Genomic DNA, 22,622 nt, shown 5'->3' with positions numbered 1-22,622 from the left:
CTCCTATACCCCTCCCCATCTGTGTAATCCCCTCTGACTCCTATACCCCTCCCCATCTGTGTAACTCCTCTGGCTCCTACACCCCTCCACATCTGTGTCACCCCTCTGACTCCTACACCCCTCTCCATCTGTGTAACCCCCTCTGACTCCTATACCCCTCCCCATCTGTGCAACTCCTCTGGCTCCTACACCCCTCCACATCTGTGTAAACCCCTCTGACCCCTACACCCCTCCCCATCTGTGTAACTCCTCTGGCTCCTACACCCCTCCTCATCTGTGTAACCCCACTCTCTCCTCCTACCCCATCATAGCTCAGCGAGAGGGTTTTCCAGACAAATCCAGGGATCGTTCTAACTGTGTTTTTTTCCACAGTCGGAGTTTCCACTGAACAGGCTCAGGTGATGACAGTTTCCACGCAGGATGAACGATCAGCAGGTGAGAGGTATTGGCAGGCTCGTCCGTCCCACAGAGACACGTCCGCTTTTATAGAATCCTCCCCTTTTTAACAAACCCTGCTGGAGACTGCACCCTCCCCACCTCTGTTACTCCCACCATCTCCTACACCTCTTCCCAATACTATGATCCCCTCGGACACTACACCCGTCCCCATCTCTGTGACCCACCTCACCCTCTTCACATTGCTGTGATACTCCTCTGCTCCCTACACCTTCGCTGTCTCTGACGTCCCCTGTTCCCTCATCCGCTCCCTGTCTCTCATATCTCCTTGAACCTAATCCTCTACATGTCTCTCACCCTCTCTGTCCCTTCACATCGTCACATCTCTATTAGCACATCCGGTCCACACACTCCTCGGTCACTGTTTCTGAGACCCGACACCCCTTCCCGTGTCTGTGACCCTCCCTGGTCCCTGTACCCCTGCAGATCTCTGACCCACCGGCCCCTACACCCCTCCCCATCTGTGTAAATCCTCTGACTCATACACCCTTCACCTTCTGTGTAACCCCCACTCACTCCTAAGCCCCTCCCCATCTGTGTAACCCCCTCTCACTCCTACACACCTCCCCATCTATGTAACTCCTCTGACTTATACACCCTTCACCTTCTGTGTAACCCCCACTCACTCCTAAGCCCCTCCCCATCTGTGTAACACCCTCTCACTCCTACACCCCTCCCCATCTGTGTAACTCCTCTGACTCCTACACCCCTCCCCATCTGTGTAACACCCTCTCACTCCTACACCCCTCCACATCTGTGTAACCCCATGGGCTCCTACAACCCTCCCCATCTGTGTAACCCCCTCTGGCTCCTACACCCTTCTCCATCTGTGTAACCCCCTCCTGCTCCAACACCCCTCCCCATTTGTGTAAACCCCCCTGCTCCTATACACCCCTCCCCATCTGTGTAACCCCCTCTGGCTCCTACACCCCTCCCCATCTGTGTAACCCCTCTGACTCCTACACTCCTCCCCATCTGTGTAACCCCCTCTGGCTCCTACACCCCTCTCCATCTGTGTAACCCCCTCTCGGTCCTACACCCCTGAACATCTGTGTAGCCCCCTCTCGCTCCTACACCCCTCCCCATCTGTGTAACCCCCTCTCGCTCCTACACCCCTCCCCATCTGTGTAACCCCTCTGGCTCCTACACCCCTCCCCATCTGTGTAACCCCTCTGACTTCTACACCCCTCCCCATCTGTGTAACCCCTCTGACTCCTACACCCCTCCCCGTCTGTGTAACCCCCTCTGGCTCCTCCACCCCTCCCCATCTGTGTAACCCCCTCTCGCTCCTACACCCCTCCTCATCTGTGTAACCCCCTCTCGCTCCTACACCCCTCCTCATCTGTGTAACCCCCTCTCGCTCCTACACCCCTCCTCATCTGTGTAACCCCTCTGGCTCCTACACCCCTCCCCATCTGTGTAACCCCCTCTCGGTCCTTCACCCCTGAACATCTGTGTAACCCCCTCTCGCTCCTACACCCCTCCCCATCTGTGTAACCCCTCTGACTCCTACACCCCTCCTCATCTGTGTAACCCCTCTGGCTCCTACACCCCTCCCCATCTGTGTAACCCCCTCTGGCTCATACACCCCTCCCCATCTATGTAAACCCCTTTCGCTCCTACACCCCTCCCCATCTGTGGAACCCCCTCTGGCTCATACACCCCTACCCATCTATGTAAACCCCTTTCGCTCCTACACCCCTCCCCATCTGTGTAACCCCCTCTGGCTCATACACCCCTCCCCATCTATGTAATCCCCTCTCGCTCCTACAATCCCTCCTCATCTGTGTAACCCCTCTGACTCCTACACCCCTCCCCATCTGTGTAAATCCTCTGACTCATACACCCTTCACCTTCTGTGTAACCCCTTCTCACTCCTATGCCCCTCCCCATCTGTGTAACCCCCTCTGGCTCCTACACTCCTCCCCATCTGTGTAACCCCCTCTGGCTCCTATACCCCACCCCATCTGTGTAACCCCCTCAGGCTCCTACAGCACTCCCCATCTGTGTAATCCCCTCTCACTCCTACACCCCTCCCCATCAGTGTAACCCCTTCTGGCTCCTACACCCCTCCCCATCAGTGTAACCCCTCTGACTCCTACACCCCTCCCCATCTGTGTAACCCCCTCCTGCTCCAACACCCCTCCCCATCTGTGTAACCCCACTGGCTCCAACACCCCTCCTCATCAGTGTAACCCCTCTGAATCCTACACCCCTCCCCATCTGAGTAACCCCCTCTGGCCCCTACACCCCTCCCCATCTGTGTAATCCCCTCTGGCTCCTACACCCCTCCCCATCTGTGTAAACCCCTCTGGCTCCTACACCCCTCCACATCTGTGTAACCCCCCTCTCTCCTCCTATCCCATCATAGCTCAGCGAGAGGGTTTTCCAGACAAATCCAGGGATCGTTCTAACTGTGTTTTTTTTCCACAGTCGGAGTTTCCACTGAACAGGCTCAGGTGATGACAGTTTCCACGCAGGATGAACGATCAGCAGGTGAGAGGTATTGGCAGGCTCGTCCGTCCCACAGAGACACGTCCGCTTTTATAGAATCCTCCCCTTTTTAACAAACCCTGCTGGAGACTGCACCCTCCCCACCTCTGTTACTCCCACCATCTCCTACACCTCTTCCCAATACTATGATCCCCTCGGACACTACACCCGTCCCCATCTCTGTGACCCACCTCACCCTCTTCACATTGCTATGATACTCCTCTGCTCCCAACCCCTTCGCTGTCGCTGACATCCCCTGTTCCCTCATCCGCACCCTGTCTCTCATATCCCCTTGAACCTAATCCTCTACATGTCTCTCACCCTCTCTGTCCCTTCACATCGTCACATCTCTATTAGCACTTCCGGTCCACACACTCCTCGGTCACTGTTTCTGAGACCCGACACCCCTTCCCGTGTCTGTGACCTTCCCTGGTCCCTGTAACCCTGCAGATCTCTGACCCACCGGCCCCTTCAACCCTCCCCATCGGTGTAAACCCCCTCTGACTCCGACACCCCTACCCATCTGTGTAAACCCCCTCTGTCTCCTACACCCTCCCCATCTGTGTAACCCCGTCAGTCTGCTACAACCCTCCCCATTCGTGTAAACCCCTCTCGCTCCTACACCCCTCCACATCTGTGTAACCCCCTCTCGCTCCTACACCCCTCCCCATCTGTGTAACCCCCTCTGACTCCTACACCCCTCCCCATCAGTGTAACCCCTCTGACACCTACACCCCTCCCCATCTGTGTAACCCCTCTGACTCCTACACTCCTCCCCATCTGTGTAACCCCTCTGACACCTACACCCCTCCCCATCTGTGTAACCCCCTCTGACTCCTACACCCCTCCCCATCTGTGTAACCCCCTCTGATTCCTACACCCCTCCCCATCTGTGTAACCCCTCTGACACCTACACCCCTCCCCATCTGTGTAACCCCCTCTGACTCCTACACCCCTCCCCATCACTGTAACCCCCTCTGGCTCACACACCCCTCCCCATCTGTGTAACCCCCCTCTGACTCCTACACTCCTCCCCATCAGTGTAACCCCCTCTGACTCCTACACCCCTCCCCATCTGTGTAACCCCCTCTGACTCCTACACCCCTCCCCGTCTGTGTAACCCCCTCTGACTCCTACACCCCTCCCCATCTGTGTAACCCCTCTGACTCCGACACCCCTCCCCATCTGTGTAACCCCCTCTGACTCCTATACCCCTCCCCATCTGTGTAACCCCCTCTGACTCCTACACCCCTCCCCATCTGTGTAACCCCTCTGACTCCTGCACCCCTCCCCATCTGTGTAACCCCTCTGACTCCTGCACCCCTCCCCATCTGTGTAACCCCTCTGACTCCTACACCCCTCCCCATCTGTGTAACCCCTCTGACTCCTACACCCCTCCCCATCTGTGTAACCCTTCTGACTCCTACACCGCTCCCCATCTGTGTAAACCCCTCTGACTCCGACACCCCTCCCCATCTGTGTAACCCCCTCTGACTCCTACACCCCTCCCCATCTGTGTAACCCCTCTGACTCCTACACCCCTCCCCATCAGTGTAACCCCCTCTGGCTCCTACACCCCTCCCCATCTGTGTAACCCCTTTGATTCCAATACCCCTCCCCATCTGTGTAACCCCCTCTTTCTCCAACACCCCTCCCCATCTGTGTAACCCCACTGGCTCCTACACCCCTCCCCATCAGTGTAACCCCCTCTGGCTCCTACACCCCTCCCCATCTGTGTAACCCCTGTGATTCCAACACCCCTCCCCATCTGTGTAACACCCTCTTTCTCCAACACCCCTCCCCATCTGTGTAACCCCACTGGCTCCTACACCCCTCCCCATCAGTGTAACCCCCTGTGGCTCCTATACTCCTCCCCATCTGTGTAACCCCCTCTGACTCCTACACCCCTCCCCTTCTGTGTAACCCCCTCTGGCTCCTACACCTCTCCCCATCTGTGTAACCCCTCTGACTCCTACACCCCTCCCCATCTGTGTAACCCCTCTGACTCCTACACCCCTCCCCATCAGTGTAACCCCCTCTCGCTCCTACACCCCTCCCCATCAGTGTAACCCCCTCTGGCTCCTACACCCCTCCACATCTGTGTCACCCCTCTGACTCCTACACCCCTCTCCATCTGTGTAACCCCTCTGACCCCTACACCCCTCCCCATCTGTGTAACTCCTCTGGCTCCTACACCCCTCCTCATCTGTGTAACCCCCCTCTCTCCTCCTACCCCATCATAGCTCAGCGAGAGGGTTTTCCAGACAAATCCAGGGATCGTTCTAACTGTGTTTTTTTCCACAGTCGGAGTTTCCACTGAACAGGCTCAGGTGATGACAGTTTCCACGCAGGATGAACGATCAGCAGGTGAGAGGTATTGGCAGGCTCGTCCGTCCCACAGAGACACGTCCGCTTTTATAGAATCCTCCCCTTTTTAACAAACCCTGCTGGAGACTGCACCCTCCCCACCTCTGTTACTCCCACCATCTCCTACACCTCTTCCCAATACTATGATCCCCTCGGACACTACACCCGTCCCCATCTCTGTGACCCACCTCACCCTCTTCACATTGCTGTGATACTCCTCTGCTCCCTGCACCTTCGCTGTCTCTGACGTCCCCTGTTCCCTCATCCGCTCCCTGTCTCTCATATCTCCTTGAACCTAATCCTCTACATGTCTCTCACCCTCTCTGTCCCTTCACATCGTCACATCTCTATTAGCACTTCCGGTCCACACACTCCTCGGTCACTGTTTCTGAGACCCGACACCCCCTTCCCGTGTCTGTGACCCTCCCTGGTCCCTGTACCCCTGCAGATCTCTGACCCACCGGCCCCTACACCCCTCCCCATCTGTGTAAATCCTCTGACTCATACACCCTTCACCTTCTGTGTAACCCCCACTCACTCCTAAGCCCCTCCCCATCTGTGTAACCCCCTCTCACTCCTACACACCTCCCCATCTATGTAACTCCTCTGACTTATACACCCTTCACCTTCTGTGTAACCCCCACTCACTCCTAAGCCCCTCCCCATCTGTGTAACACCCTCTCACTCCTACACCCCTCCCCATCTGTGTAACTCCTCTGACTCCTACACCCCTCCCCATCTGTGTAACACCCTCTCACTCCTACACCCCTCCACATCTGTGTAACCCCATGGGCTCCTACAACCCTCCCCATCTGTGTAACCCCCTCTGGCTCCTACACCCTTCTCCATCTGTGTAACCCCCTCCTGCTCCAACACCCCTCCCCATTTGTGTAAACCCCCCTGCTCCTATACACCCCTCCCCATCTGTGTAACCCCCTCTGGCTCCTACACCCCTCCCCATCTGTGTAACCCCTCTGACTCCTACACTCCTCCCCATCTGTGTAACCCCCTCTGGCTCCTACACCCCTCTCCATCTGTGTAACCCCCTCTCGGTCCTACACCCCTGAACATCTGTGTAGCCCCCTCTCGCTCCGACACCCCTCCCCATCTGTGTAACCCCCTCTCGCTCCTACACCCCTCCCCATCTGTGTAACCCCTCTGGCTCCTACACCCCTCCCCATCTGTGTAACCCCTCCTACACCCCTCCCCATCTGTGTAACCCCTCTGACTCCTACACCCCTCCCCGTCTGTGTAACCCCCTCTGGCTCCTCCACCCCTCCCCATCTGTGTAACCCCCTCTCGCTCCTACACTCCTCCTCATCTGTGTAACCCCCTCTCGCTCCTACACCCCTCCTCATCTGTGTAACCCCCCTCTCGCTCCTACACCCCTCCTCATCTGTGTAACCCCTCTGGCTCCTACACCCCTCCCCATCTGTGTAACCCCCTCTCGGTCCTTCACCCCTGAACATCTGTGTAACCCCCTCTCGCTCCTACACCCCTCCCCATCTGTGTAACCCCCTCTGACTCCTACACCCCTCCCCACCTGTGTAACCCCTCTGGTTCCTACACCCCTCCCCATCTGTGTAACCCCCTCTGGCTCATACACCCCTCCCCATCTATGTAAACCCCTTTCGCTCCTACACCCCTCCCCATCTGTGTAACCCCCTCTGGCTCATACACCCCTCCCCATCTATGTAAACCCCATTCGCTCCTACACCCCTCCCCATCTGTGTAACCCCCTCTGGCTCATACACCCCTCCCCATCTATGTAATCCCCTCTCGCTCCTACAATCCCTCCTCATCTGTGTAACCCCTCTGACTCCTACACCCCTCCCCATCTGTGTAACCCCCTCTGACTCCGACACCCCTCCACATCTGTGTAACCCCCTCTCGCTCCTTCCCACTTCCCCATCTGTGTAACCCCCTCTGACTCCTACACCCCTCCACATCTGTGTAACCCCCTCTTACTCCTACACCCCTCCCCATCTGTGTAACCCCCTCTGACTCCTACACCCCCTCCCCATCTGTGTAAACCCCTCTCGCTCCTTCCCACTTCCCCATCTGTGTAACCCCCTCTGGCTCATACACCCCTCCCCATCTGTGTAACCCCTCCTGCACCAACACCCCTCCCCATCTGTGTAATCCCCTCTGACTCCTATACCCCTCCCCATCTGTGTAACTCCTCTGGCTCCTACACCCCTCCACATCTGTGTCACCCCTCTGACTCCTACACCCCTCCCCATCTGTGTAACCCCTCTGACTCCTACACCCCTCCCCAACTGTGTAACTCCTCTGGCTCCTACACCCCTCCCCATCTGTGTAACCCCCTCTGACTCCTATACCCCTCCCCATCTGTGCAACCCCCTCTGACTCCTATACCCCTCCCCATCTGTGCAACTCCTCTGGCTCCTACACCCCTCCACATCTGTGTAAACCCCTCTGACCCCTACACCCCTCTCCATCTGTGTAACCCCCTCTGACTCCTATACCCCTCCCCATCTGTGCAACTCCTCTGGCTCCTACACCCCTCCACATCTGTGTAAACCCCTCTGACCCCTACACCCCTCCCCATCTGTGTAACTCCTCTGGCTCCTACACCCCTCCTCATCTGTGTAACCCCCCTCTCTCCTCCTACCCCATCATAGCTCAGCGAGAGGGTTTTCCAGACAAATCCAGGGATCGTTCTAACTGTGTTTTTTTCCACAGTCGGAGTTTCCACTGAACAGGCTCAGGTGATGACAGTTTCCACGCAGGATGAACGATCAGCAGGTGAGAGGTATTGGCAGGCTCGTCCGTCCCACAGAGACACGTCCGCTTTTATAGAATCCTCCCCTTTTTAACAAACCCTGCTGGATACTGCACCCTCCACACCTCTGTTACTCCCACCATCTCCTACACCTCTTCCCAATACTATGATCCCCTCGGACACTACACCCGTCCCCATCTCTGTGACCCACATCACCCTCTTCACATTGCTGTGATACTCCTCTGCTCCCTACACCTTCGCTGTCTCTGACGTCCCCTGTTCCCTCATACGCTCCCTGTCTCTCATATCTCCTTGAACCTAATCCTCTACATGTCTCTCACCCTCTCTGTCCCTTCACATCGTCACATCTCTATTAGCACTTCCGGTCCACACACTCCTCGGTCACTGTTTCTGAGACCCGACACCCCTTCCCGTGTCTGTGACCCTCCCTGGTCCCTGTACCCCTGCAGATCTCTGACCCACCGGCCCCTACACCCCTCCCCATCTGTGTAAATCCTCTGACTCATACACCCTTCAACTTCTGTGTAACCCCCACTCACTCCTAAGCCCCTCCCCATCTGTGTAACCCCCTCTCACTCCTACACACCTCCCCATCTATGTAACTCCTCTGACTTATACACCCTTCACCTTCTGTGTAACCCCCACTCACTCCTAAGCCCCTCCCCATCTGTGTAACACCCTCTCACTCCTACACCCCTCCACATCTGTGTAACCCCATGGGCTCCTACAACCCTCCCCATCTGTGTAACCCCCTCTGGCTCCTACACCCTTCTCCATCTGTGTAACCCCCTCCTGCTCCAACACCCCTCCCCATTTGTGTAAACCCCCCTGCTCCTATACACCCCTCCCCATCTGTGTAACCCCCTCTGGCTCCTACACCCCTCCCCATCTGTGTAACCCCTCTGACTCCTACACTCCTCCCCATCTGTGTAACCCCCTCTGGCTCCTACACCCCTCTCCATCTGTGTAACCCCCTCTCGGTCCTACACCCCTGAACATCTGTGTAGCCCCCTCTCGCTCCGACACCCATCCCCATCTGTGTAACCCCCTCTCGCTCCTACACCCCTCCCCATCTGTTTAACCCCTCTGGCTCCTACACCCCTCCCCATCTGTGTAACCCCTCCTACACCCCTCCCCATCTGTGTAACCCCTCTGACTCCTACACCCCTCCCCGTCTGTGTAACCCCCTCTGGCTCCTCCACCCCTCCCCATCTGTGTAACCCCCTCTCGCTCCTACACCCCTCCTCATCTGTGTAACCCCCTCTCGCTCCTACACCCCCTCCTCATCTGTGTAACCCCCTCTCGCTCCTACACCCCTCCTCATCTGTGTAACCCCTCTGGCTCCTACACCCCTCCCCATCTGTGTAACCCCCTCTCGGTCCTTCACCCCTTCACCCCTGAACATCTGTGTAACCCCTCTCGCTCCTACACCCCTCCCCATCTGTGTAACCCCCTCTGACTCCTACACCCCTCCCCACCTGTGTAACCCCTCTGGCTCCTACACCCCTCCCCATCTGTGTAACCCCCTCTGGCTCATACACCCCTCCCCATCTATGTAAACCCCTTTCGCTCCTACACCCCTCCCCATCTGTGTAACCCCCTCTGGCTCATACACCCCTCCCCATCTATGTAAACCCCATTCGCTCCTACACCCCTCCCCATCTGTGTAACCCCCTCTGGCTCATACACCCCTCCCCATCTATGTAATCCCCTCTCGCTCCTACAATCCCTCCTCATCTGTGTAACCCCTCTGACTCCTACACCCCTCCCCATCTGTGTAACCCCCCTCTGACTCCGACACCCCTCCACATCTGTGTAACCCCCTCTCGCTCCTTCCCACTTCCCCATCTGTGTAACCCCCTCTGACTCCTACACCCCTCCACATCTGTGTAACCCCCTCTTACTCCTACACCCCTCCCCATCTGTGTAACCCCCTCTGACTCCTACACCCCTCCCCATCTGTGTAACCCCCTCTGGCTCCTACACCCTTCTCCATCTGTGTAACCCCGTCTGGCTCCTACACCCTTCTCCATCTGTGTAACCCCGTCTGGCTCCTACACCCTCCCCATCTGTGTAACCCCGTCTGGCTCCTACACCCCTCCCCATCTCTGTAAACCCTCTGACTCCTACGCCCCTCCCCATCTGTGTAACCCCCTCTGGCTCCTACACCCCTCCCCATCTGTGTAACCCCTCCTGCACCAACACCCCTCCCCATCTGTGTAATCCCCTCTGACTCCTACACCCCTCCCCATCTGTGTAACCCCTCTGACCCCTACACCCCTCCCCATCTGTGTAACTCCTCTGGCTCCTACACCCCTCCACATCTGTGTCACCCCTCTGACTCCTACACCCCTCTCCATCTGTGTAACCCCCTCTGACTCCTATACCCCTCCCCATCTGTGCAACTCCTCTGGCTCCTACACCCCTCCACATCTGTGTAAACCCCTCTGACCCCTACACCCCTCCCCATCTGTGTAACTCCTCTGGCTCCTACACCCCTCCTCATCTGTGTAACCCCCCTCTCTCCTCCTACCCCATCATAGCTCAGCGAGAGGGTTTTCCAGACAAATCCAGGGATCATTCTAACTGTGTTTTTTTCCACAGTCGGAGTTTCCACTGAACAGGCTCAGGTGATGACAGTTTCCACGCAGGATGAACGATCAGCAGGTGAGAGGTATTGGCAGGCTCGTCCGTCCCACAGAGACACGTCCGCTTTTATAGAATCCTCCCCTTTTTAACAAACCCTGCTGGAGACTGCACCCTCCCCACCTCTGTTACTCCCACCATCTCCTACACCTCTTCCCAATACTATGATCCCCTCGGACACTACACCCGTCCCCATCTCTGTGACCCACCTCACCCTCTTCACATTGCTGTGATACTCCTCTGCTCCCTGCACCTTCGCTGTCTCTGACGTCCCCTGTTCCCTCATCCGCTCCCTGTCTCTCATATCTCCTTGAACCTAATCCTCTACATGTCTCTCACCCTCTCTGTCCCTTCACATCGTCACATCTCTATTAGCACTTCCGGTCCACACACTCCTCGGTCACTGTTTCTGAGACCCGACACCGCTTCCCGTGTCTGTGACCCTCCCTGGTCCCTGTACCCCTGCAGATCTCTGACCCACCGGCCCCTACACCCCTCCCCATCTGTGTAAATCCTCTGACTCATACACCCTTCACCTTCTGTGTAACCCCCACTCACTCCTAAGCCCCTCCCCATCTGTGTAACCCCCTCTCACTCCTACACACCTCCCCATCTATGTAACTCCTCTGACTTATACACCCTTCACCTTCTGTGTAACCCCCACTCACTCCTAAGCCCCTCCCCATCTGTGTAACACCCTCTCACTCCTACACCCCTCCCCATCTGTGTAACTCCTCTGACTCCTACACCCCTCCCCATCTGTGTAACACCCTCTCACTCCTACACCCCTCCACATCTGTGTAACCCCATGGGCTCCTACAACCCTCCCCATCTGTGTAACCCCCTCTGGCTCCTACACCCTTCTCCATCTGTGTAACCCCCTCCTGCTCCAACACCCCTCCCCATTTGTGTAAACCCCCCTGCTCCTATACACCCCTCCCCATCTGTGTAACCCCCTCTGGCTCCTACACCCCTCCCCATCTGTGTAACCCCTCTGACTCCTACACTGCTCCCCATCTGTGTAACCCCCTCTGGCTCCTACACCCCTCTCCATCTGTGTAACCCCCTCTCGGTCCTACACCCCTGAACATCTGTGTAGCCCCCTCTCGCTCCGACACCCCTCCCCATCTGTGTAACCCCCTCGCGCTCCTACACCCCTCCCCATCTGTGTAACCCCTCTGGCTCCTACACCCCTCCCCATCTGTGTAACCCCTCCTACACCCCTCCCCATCTGTGTAACCCCTCTGACTCCTACACCCCTCCCCGTCTGTGTAACCCCCTCTGGCTCCTCCACCCCTCCCCATCTGTGTAACCCCCTCTCGCTCCTACACCCCTCCTCATCTGTGTAACCCCCTCTCGCTCCTACACCCCTCCTCACCTGTGTAACCCCCTCTCGCTCCTACACCCCTCCTCATCTGTGTAACCCCTCTGGCTCCTACACCCCTCCCCATCTGTGTAACCCCCTCTCGGTCCTTCACCCCTGAACATCTGTGTAACCCCCTCTCGCTCCTACACCCCTCCCCATCTGTGTAACCCCCTCTGACTCCTACACCCCTCCCCACCTGTGTAACCCCTCTGGCTCCTACACCCCTCCCCATCTGTGTAACCCCCTCTGGCTCATACACCCCTCCCCATCTATGTAAACCCCTTTCGCTCCTACACCCCTCCCCATCTGTGTAACCCCCTCTGGCTCATACACCCCTCCCCATCTATGTAAACCCCTTTCGCTCCTACACCCCTCCCCATCTGTGTAACCCCCTCTGGCTCATACACCCATCCCCATCTATGTAATCCCCTCTCGCTCCTACAATCCCTCCTCATCTGTGTAACCCCTCTGACTCCTACACCCCTCCCCATCTGTGTAACCCCCTCTGGCTCATACACCCCTCCCCATCTATGTAAACCACTTTCGCTCCTACACCCCTCCCCATCTGTGTAACCCCCTCTGGCTCATACACCCCTCCCCATCTATGTAATCCCCTCTCGCTCCTACAATCCCTCCTCATCTGTGTAACCCCTCTGACTCCTACACCCCTCCCCATCTGTGTAAATCCTCTGACTCATACACCCTTCACCTTCTGTGTAACCCCTTCTCACTCCTATGCCCCTCCCCATCGGTGTAACCCCCTCTGGCTCCTACTCTCCTCCCCATCTGTGTAACCCCCTCTGGCTCCTATACCCCACCCCATCTGTGTAACCCCCTCAGGCTCCTACAGCACTCCCCTTCTGTGTAATCCCCTCTCTCTCCTACACCCCTCCCCATCAGTGTAACCCCTTCTGGCTCCTACACCCCTCCCCATCAGTGTAACCCCTCTGACTCCTACACCCCTCCCCATCTGTGTAACCCCCTCCTGCTCCAACACCCCTCCCCATCTGTGTAACCCCACTGGCTCCAACACCCCTCCTCATCAGTGTAACCCCTCTGAATCCTACACCCCTCCCCATCTGAGTAACCCCCTCTGGCTCCTACACCCCTCAACATCTGTGTAATCCCCTCTGCCCCTACACCCCTCCCCATCTGTGTAATCCCCTCTGGCTCCTACACCCCTCCCCATCTGTGTAAACCCCTCTGGCTCCTACACCCACTCCACATCTGTGTAACCCCCCTCTCTCCTCCTATCCCATCATAGCTCAGCGAGAGGGTTTTCCAGACAAATCCAGGGATCGTTCTAACTGTGTTTTTTTCCACAGTCGGAGTTTCCACTGAACAGGCTCAGGTGATGACAGTTTCCACGCAGGATGAACGATCAGCAGGTGAGAGGTATTGGCAGGCTCGTCCGTCCCACAGAGACACGTCCGCTTTTATAGAATCCTCCCCTTTTTAACAAACCCTGCTGGAGACTGCACCCTCCCCACCTCTGTTACTCCCACCATCTCCTACACCTCTTCCCAATACTATGATCCCCTCGGACACTACACCCGTCCCCATCTCTGTGACCCACCTCACCCTCTTCACATTGCTATGATACTCCTCTGCTCCCAACCCCTTCGCTGTCGCTGACATCCCCTGTTCCCTCATCCGCACCCTGTCTCTCATATCCCCTTGAACCTAATCCTCTACATGTCTCTCACCCTCTCTGTCCCTTCACATCGTCACATCTCTATTAGCACTTCAGGTCCACACACTCCTCGGTCACTGTTTCTGAGACCCGACACCCCTTCCCGTGTCTGTGACCCTCCCTGGTCCCTGTACCCCTGCAGATCTCTGACCCACCGGCCACTACAACCCTCCCCATCTGTGTAAACCCCCTCTGACTCCGACACCCCTACCCATCTGTGTAAACCCCCTCTGTCTCCTACACCCTCCCCATCTGTGTAACCCCGTCAGTCTGCTACAACCCTCCCCATTCGTGTAAACCCCTCTCGCTCCTACACCCCTCCACATCTGTGTAACCCCTCTGACTCCTACACTCCTCCCCATCTGTGTAACCCCTCTGACTCCTACACTCCTCCCCATCTGTGTAACCCCTCTGACACCTACACCCCTCCCCATCTGTGTAACCCCCTCTGACTCCTACACCCCTCCCCATCTGTGTAACCCCCTCTGACTCCTACACCCCTCCCCATCTGTGTAACCCCTCTGACACCTACACCCCTCCCCATCTGTGTAACCCCCTCTGACTCCTACACCCCTCCCCATCAGTGTAACCCCCTCTGGCTCACACACCCCTCCCCATCTGTGTAACCCCCCTCTGACTCCTACACTCCTCCCCATCAGTGTAACCCCCTCTGACTCCTACACCCCTCCCCATCTGTGTAACCCCCTCTGACTCCTACACCCCTCCCCGTCTGTGTAACCCCCTCTGACTCCTACACCCCTCCCCATCTGTGTAACCCCTCTGACTCCGACACCCCTCCCCATCTGTGTAACCCCCTCTGACTCCTATACCCCTCCCCATCTGTGTAACCCCCTCTGACTCCTACACCCCTCCCCATCTGTGTAACCCCTCTGACTCCTGCACCCCTCCCCATCTGTGTAACCCCTCTGACTCCTGCACCCCTCCCCATCTGTGTAACCCCTCTGACTCCTACACCCCTCCCCATCTGTGTAACCCCTCTGACTCCTACACCCCTCCCCATCTGTGTAACCCCTCTGACTCCTGCACCCCTCCCCATCTGTCTAACCCCTCTGACTCCTACACCCCTCCCCATCTGTGTAACCCCTCTAACTCCTACACCCCTCCCCATCTGTGTAAACCCCTCTGACTCCGACACCCCTCCCCATCTGTGTAACCCCTCTGACTCCTACACCCCTCCCCATCTGTGTAACCCCCTCTGACTCCTACACCCCTCCCCATCTGTGTAACCCCTCTGACTCCTACACCCCTCCCCATCAGTGTAACCCCCTCTGGCTCCTACACCCCTCCCCATCTGTGTAACCCCTGTGATTCCAACACCCCTCCCCATCTGTGTAACCCCCTCTTTCTCCAACACCCCTCCCCATCTGTGTAACCCCACTGGCTCCTACACCCCTCCCCATCAGTGTAACCCCCTCTGGCTCCTATACCCCTCCCCATCTGTGTAATCCCCTCTCGCTCCTACACCCCTCCCCATCAGTGTAACCCCCTCTGGCTCCTACACCCCTCAACATCAGTGTAACCCCCTCTGGCTCCTACACACCTCCCCATCATTGTAACCCCTCTGACTCCTACACCCCTCCCCATCTGTGTATCCCCTCCTGCTCCAACACCCCTCCCCATCTGTGAAACACACTCTCGGTCCCACACCCCTCCACATCTGTGTAACCCCCTCTCGCTCCTACACCCCTCAAAATCTGTGTAACCCCCACTCGCTCCTACACCCCTCCACATCTGTGTAACCCCCTCTCGCTCCTACACCCTTCCCCATCTGTGTAACCCCCTCTGACTCCTACACCCCTCCCCATCAGTGTAACCCCCTCTGACTCCTACACCCCTTCCCATCTGTGTAACCCCCTCTGACTCCTACACCCTTCCCCATCTGTGTAATCCCCTCTGACTCCTACACCCCTCCCCATCTGTGTATCCCCTCCTGCTCCAACACCCCTCCCCATCTGTGAAACACACTCTCGCTCCCACACCCCTCCACATCTGTGTAACCCCCTCTCGCTCCTACACCCCTCAAAATCTGTGTAACCCCCACTCGCTCCTACACCCCTCCACATCTGTGTAACCCCCTCTCGCTCCTACACCCTTCCCCATCTGTGTAACCCCCTCTGACTCCTACACCCCTCCCCATCAGTGTAACCCCCTCTGACCCCTACACCCCTTCCCATCTGTGTAACCCCCTCTGACTCCTACACCCCTCCCCATCTGTGTAATCCCCTCTGGCTCCTACACCCCTCCCCATCTGTGTGAACCCCTCTGGCTCCTACACCCCTCCTCATCTGTGTAACCCCCCTCTCTCCTCCTATCCCATCATAGCTCAGCGAGAGGGTTTTCCAGACAAATCCAGGGATCGTTCTAACAGTGTTTTTTTCCACAGTCGGAGTTTCCCCTGAACAGACTCAGGTGATGACAGTTTCCACGCAGGATGAACGATCAGCAGGTGAGAGGTATTGGCAGGCTCGTCCGTCCCACAGAGACACGTCCGCTTTTATAGAATCCTCCCCTTTTTAACAAACCCTGCTGGAGACTGCACCCTCCCCACCTCTGTTACTCCCACCATCTCCTACACCTCTTCCCAATACTATGATCCCCTCGGACACTACACCCGTCCCCATCTCTGTGACCCACCTCACCCTCTTCACATTGCTATGATACTCCTCTGCTCCCAACCCCTTCGCTGTCGCTGACATCCCCTGTTCCCTCATCCGCACCCTGTCTCTCATATCCCCTTGAACCTAATCCTCTACATGTCTCTCACCCTCTCTGTCCCTTCACATCGTCACATCTCTATTAGCACTTCCGGTCCACACACTCCTCGGTCACTGTTTCTGAGACCCGACACCCCTTCCCGTGTCTGTGACCCTCCCTGGTCCCTGTACCCCTGCAGATCTCTGACCCACCGGCCCCTACAACCCTCCCCATCTGTGTAAACCCCCTCTGACTCCGACACCCCTACCCATCTGTGTAAACCCCCTCTGTCTCCTACACCCTCCCCATCTGTGTAACCCCGTCAGTCTGCTACAACCCTCCCCATTCGTGTAAACCCCTCTCGCTCCTACACCCCTCCACATCTGTGTAACCCCCTCTCGCTCCTACACCCCTCCCCATCTGTGTAACCCCCTCTGACTCCTACACCCCTCCCCATCAGTGTAACCCCTCTGACACCTACACCCCTCCCCATCTGTGTAACCCCTCTGACTCCTACACCCCTCCCCATCTGTGTATCCCCTCCTGCTCCAACACCCCTCCCCATCTGTGAAACACACTCTCGGTCCCACACCCCTCCACATCTGTGTAACCCCCTCTCGCTCCTACACCCCTCAAAATCTGTGTAACCCCCACTCGCTCCTACACCCCTCCACATCTGTGTAACCCCCTCTCGCTCCTACACCCTTCCCCATCTGTGTAACCCCCTCTGACTCCTACACCCCTCCCCATCAGTGTAACCCCCTCTGACTCCTACACCCCTTCCCATCTGTGTAACCCCCTCTGACTCCTACACCCTTCCCCATCTGTGTAATCCCCTCTGACTCCTACACCCCTCCCCATCTGTGTATCCCCTCCTGCTCCAACACCCCTCCCCATCTGTGAAACACACTCTCGCTCCCACACCCCTCCACATCTGTGTAACCCCCTCTCGCTCCTACACCCCTCAAAATCTGTGTAACCCCCACTCGCTCCTACACCCCTCCACATCTGTGTAACCCCCTCTCGCTCCTACACCCTTCCCCATCTGTGTAACCCCCTCTGACTCCTACACCCCTCCCCATCAGTGTAACCCCCTCTGACCCCTACACCCCTTCTCATCTGTGTAACCCCCTCTGACTCCTACACCCCTCCCCATCTGTGTAATCCCCTCTGGCTCCTACACCCCTCCCCATCTGTGTAAACCCCTCTGGCTCCTACACCCCTCCTCATCTGTGTAACCCCCCTCTCTCCTCCTATCCCATCATAGCTCAGCGAGAGGGTTTTCCAGACAAATCCAGGGATTGTTCTAACAGTGTTTTTTTCCACAGTCGGAGTTTCCACTGAACAGGCTCAGGTGATGACAGTTTCCACGCAGGATGAACGATCAGCAGGTGAGAGGTATTGGCAGGCTCGTCCGTCCCACAGAGACACGTCCGCTTTTATAGAATCCTCCCCTTTTTAACAAACCCTGCTGGAGACTGCACCCTCCCCACCTCTGTTACTCCCACCATCTCCTACACCTCTTCCCAATACTATGATCCCCTCGGACACTACACCCGTCCCCATCTCTGTGACCCACCTCACCCTCTTCACATTGCTATGATACTCCTCTGCTCCCAACCCCTTCGCTGTCGCTGACATCCCCTGTTCCCTCATCCGCACCCTGTCTCTCATATCCCCTTGAACCTAATCCTCTACATGTCTCTCACCCTCTCTGTCCCTTCACATCGTCACATCTCTATTAGCACTTCCGGTCCACACACTCCTCGGTCACTGTTTCTGAGACCCGACACCCCTTCCCGTGTCTGTGACCCTCCTGGTCCCTGTACCCCTGCAGATCTCTGACCCACCGGCCCCTACAACCCTCCCCATCTGTGTAAACCCCCTCTGACTCCGACACCCCTACCCATCTGTGTAAACCCCCTCTGTCTCCTACACCCTCCCCCATCTGTGTAACCCCGTCAGTCTGCTACAACCCTCCCCATTCGTGTAAACCCCTCTCGCTCCTACACCCCTCCACATCTGTGTAACCCCCTCTCGCTCCTACACCCCTCCCCATCTGTGTAACCCCCTCTGACTCCTACACCCCTCCCCATCAGTGTAACCCCTCTGACACCTACACCCCTCCCCATCTGTGTAACCCCTCTGACTCCTACACCCCTCCCCATCTGTGTAACCCCTCTGACTCCTACACTCCTCCCCATCTGTGTAACCCCTCTGACACCTACACCCCTCCCCATCTGTGTAACCCCCTCTGACTCCTACACCCCTCCCGATCTGTGTAACCCCCTCTGAGTCCTACACCCCTCCCCATCTGTGTAACCCCTCTGACACCTACACCCCTCCCCATCTGTGTAACCCCCTCTGACTCCTACACCCCTCCCCATCAGTGTAACCCCCTCTGGCTCACACACCCCTCCCCATCTGTGTAACCCCCCTCTGACTCCTACACTCCTCCCCATCAGTGTAACCCCCTCTGACTCCTACACCCCTCCCCATCTGTGTAACCCCCTCTGACTCCTACACACCTCCCCATCTGTGTAACCCCCTCTGACTCCTACACCCCTCCCCATCTGTATAACCCCTCTGACTCCGACACCCCTCCCCATCTGTGTAACCCCCTCTGACTCCTATACCCCTCCCCATCTGTGTAACCCCCTCTGACTCCTACACCCCTCCCCATCTGTGTAACCCCTCTGACTCCTGCACCCCTCCCCATCTGTGTAACCCCTCTGACTGCTGCACCCCTCCCCATCTGTGTAACCCCTCTGACTCCTACACCCCTCCCCATCTGTGTAACCCCTCTGACTCCTACACCCCTCCCCATCTGTGTAACCCCTCTGACTCCTACACCGCTCCCCATCTGTGTAAACCCCTCTGACTCCGACACCCCTCCCCATCTGTGTAACCCCCTCTCACTCCTACACCCCTCCCCATCTGTGTAACCCCTCTGACTCCTGCACCCCTCCCCATCTGTCTAACCCCTCTGACTCCTACACCCCTCCCCATCTGTGTAACCCCTCTAACTCCTACACCCCTCCCCATCTGTGTAAACCCCTCTGACTCCGACACCCCTCCCCATCTGTGTAACCCCCTCTGACTCCTACACCCCTCCCCACCAGTGTAACCCCCTCTGGCTCCTACACCCCTCAACATCAGTGTAACCCACTCTGGCTCCTACACACCTCCCCATCAGTGTAACCCCTCTGACTCCTACACCCCTCCCCATCTGTGTATCCCCTCCTGCTCCAACACCCCTTCCCATCTGTGAAACACACTCTCGCTCCTACACCCCTCAAAATCTGTGTAACCCCCACTCGCTCCTACACCCCTCCACATCTGTGTAACCCCCTCTCGCTCCTACACCCTTCCCCATCTGTGTAACCCCCTCTGACTCCTACACCCCTCCCCATCAGTGTAACCCCCTCTGACTCCTACACCCCCTTCCCATCTGTAACCCCCTCTGACTCCTACACCCCTCCACATCTGTGTAACCCCCTCGCGCTCCTACACCCTTCCCCATCTGTGTAACCCCCTCTGACTCCTACACCCCTCCACATCTGTGTAACCCCCTCTTACTCCTACACCCCTCCCCATCTGTGTAACCCCCTCCGACTCCTACACCCCTCCCCATCTGTGTAACCCCCTCTGGCTCCTACACCCTTCTCCATCTGTGTAACCCCGTCTGGCTCCTACACCCCTCCCCATCTGTGTAACCCCGTCTGGCTCCTACACCCCTCCCCATCTGTGTAACCCCTCCTGCTCCAACACCCCTCCCCATCTGTGTAACCCCCACTCGCTCCCACACCCCTCCACATCTGTGTAACCCCCTCTCGCTCCTTCCCCCCTCCACATCTGTGTAACACCCTCTCGCTCCTACACCCCTCCCCATCAGTGTAACCCCCTCTGAGTCCTACACCCCTCCACATCTGTGTAACCCCCTCTCGCTCCTACACCCTTCCCCATCTGTGTAACCCTCTCTGACTCCTACACCCCTCCACATCTGTGTAACCCCCTCTCGCTCCTACACCCCTCCCCATCTGTGTAACCCCTCTGACTCCTACAACCCTCCCTATCAGTGTAACCCCCTCTGACTCCTACACCCCTCCCCATCTGTGTAACCCCCTCTGACTCCGACACCCCTCCACATCTGTGTAACCCCCTCTCGCTCCTTCCCACTTCCCCATCTGTGTAACCCCCTCTGTCTCCTACACCCCTCCACATCTGTGTAACCCCCTCTTACTCCTACACCCCTCCCCATCTGTGTAACCCCCTCTGACTCCTACACCCCTCCCCATCTGTGTAACCCCCTCTGGCTCCTACACCCTTCTCCATCTGTGTAACCCCGTCTGGCTCCTACACCCTTCTCCATCTGTGTAACCCCGTCTGGCTCCTACACCCTCCCCATCTGTGTAACCCCGTCTGGCTCCTACACCCCTCCCCATCTCTGTAAACCCTCTGACTCCTACGCCCCTCCCCATCTGTGTAACCCCCTCTGGCTCCTACACCCCTCCCCATCTGTGTAACCCCTCCTGCACCAACACCCCTCCCCATCTGTGTAATCCCCTCTGACTCCTATACCCCTCCCCATCTGTGTAACTCCTCTGGCTCCTACACCCCTCCACATCTGTGTCACCCCTCTGACTCCTACACCCCTCTCCATCTGTGTAACCCCCTCTGACTCCTATACCCCTCCCCATCTGTGCAACTCCTCTGGCTCCTACACCCCTCCACATCTGTGTAAACCCCTCTGACCCCTAAACCCCTCCCCATCTGTGTAACTCCTCTGGCTCCTACACCCCTCCTCATCTGTGTAACCCCCCTCTCTCCTCCTACCCCATCATAGCTCAGCGAGAGGGTTTTCCAGACAAATCCAGGGATCGTTCTAACTGTGTTTTTTTCCACAGTCGGAGTTTCCCCTGAACAGGCTCAGGTGATGACAGTTTCCACGCAGGATGAACGATCAGCAGGTGAGAGGTATTGGCAGGCTCGTCCGTCCCACAGAGACACGTCCGCTTTTATAGAATCCTCCCCTTTTTAACAAACCCTGCTGGAGACTGCACCCTCCCCACCTCTGTTACTCCCACCATCTCCTACACCTCTTCCCAATACTATGATCCCCTCGGACACTACACCCGTCCCCATCTCTGTGACCCACCTCACCCTCTTCACATTGCTGTGATACTCCTCTGCTCCCTACACCTTCGCTGTCTCTGACGTCCCCTGTTCCCTCATCCGCTCCCTGTCTCTCATATCTCCTTGAACCTAATCCTCTACATGTCTCTCACCCTCTCTGTCCCTTCACATAGTCACATCTCTATTAGCACTTCCGGTCCACACACTCCTCGGTCACTGTTTCTGAGACCCGACACCCCTTCCCGTGTCTGTGACCCTCCCTGGTCCCTGTACCCCTGCAGATCTCTGACCCACCGGCCCCTACACCCCTCCCCATCTGTGTAACCCCTCTGACTCCTACACCCCTCCTCATCTGTGTAACCCCCTCTGACTCCTACACCCCTCCCCATCTGTGTAAACCCCGCTGACTCCTACACCCCTCCCCAACTGTGTAACCCCCCTCTCGCTCCTACAATCCCTCCTCATCTGTGTAACCCCCTCTGGCTCATACACCCCTCCCCATCTATGTAAACCCCTTTCGCTCCTACACCCCTCCCCATCTGTGTAACCCCCTCTGGCTCATACACCCCTCCCCATCTATGTAATCCCCTCTCGCTCCTACAATCCCTCCTCATCTGTGTAACCCCTCTGACTCCTACACCCCTCCCCATCTGTGTAAATCCTCTGACTCATACACCCTTCACCTTCTGTGTAACCCCTTCTCACTCCTATGCCCCTCCCCATCTGTGTAATCCCCTCTGGCTCCTACACTCCTCCCCATCTGTGTAACCCCCTCTGGCTCCTATACCCCACCCCATCTGTGTAACCCCCTCAGGCTCCTACAGCACTCCCCATCTGTGTAATCCCCTCTCACTCCTACACCCCTCCCCATCAGTGTAACCCCTTCTGGCTCCTACACCCCTCCCCATCAGTGTAACCCCTCTGACTCCTACACCCCTCCCCATCTGTGTAACCCCCTCCTGCTCCAACACCCCTCCCCATCT

At 57.2% G+C, this 22,622-nt stretch overlaps 1 protein-coding gene across 3 annotated transcripts; it reads left to right on the top strand.

Moving 5' to 3' along the window:
* The first annotated feature begins 375 nt into the window (after positions 1-375).
* On the top strand, positions 376-21,718 carry LOC132388027 (protein FAM186A-like). Of its 3 annotated transcripts, XM_059960370.1 has the most exons (9): positions 376-435; positions 2,890-2,952; positions 5,254-5,316; positions 8,023-8,085; positions 10,688-10,750; positions 13,421-13,483; positions 16,193-16,255; positions 17,832-17,894; positions 21,411-21,713. In XM_059960370.1, the coding sequence occupies exons 1-9, from the start codon at positions 402-404 to the stop codon at positions 21,542-21,544; spliced, it is 609 nt and encodes a 202-aa protein (XP_059816353.1). In that variant the 5' UTR covers positions 376-401; the 3' UTR covers positions 21,545-21,713. The 3 variants fall into 3 exon arrangements, with proteins under 3 accessions (XP_059816353.1, XP_059816355.1, XP_059816354.1); XM_059960372.1 differs by lacking the exon at positions 17,832-17,894 and having other exon boundaries at positions 21,411-21,718; XM_059960371.1 differs by lacking the exon at positions 16,193-16,255 and having other exon boundaries at positions 21,411-21,715.
* Positions 21,719-22,622: the final 904 nt, after the last annotated feature.

Source organism: Hypanus sabinus, unplaced genomic scaffold (genome assembly GCF_030144855.1).
Source record: "Hypanus sabinus isolate sHypSab1 unplaced genomic scaffold, sHypSab1.hap1 scaffold_2520, whole genome shotgun sequence".
Classification (NCBI taxonomy): Eukaryota; Metazoa; Chordata; class Chondrichthyes; order Myliobatiformes; family Dasyatidae; genus Hypanus; species Hypanus sabinus.
This window is presented reverse-complemented; position numbering and strand designations above follow the sequence as displayed.

Coding starts and splice junctions, on each gene's coding strand:
- LOC132388027 (XM_059960370.1), top strand. CDS start 402: ATGACAGTTTCCACGCAGGATGAACGATCAGCAG. Junction 8,086..10,687: donor GCAGGATGAACGATCAGCAG/GTGAGAGGTATT, acceptor TTTTTTCCACAG/TCGGAGTTTCCACTGAACAG. Junction 16,256..17,831: donor GCAGGATGAACGATCAGCAG/GTGAGAGGTATT, acceptor TTTTTTCCACAG/TCGGAGTTTCCACTGAACAG.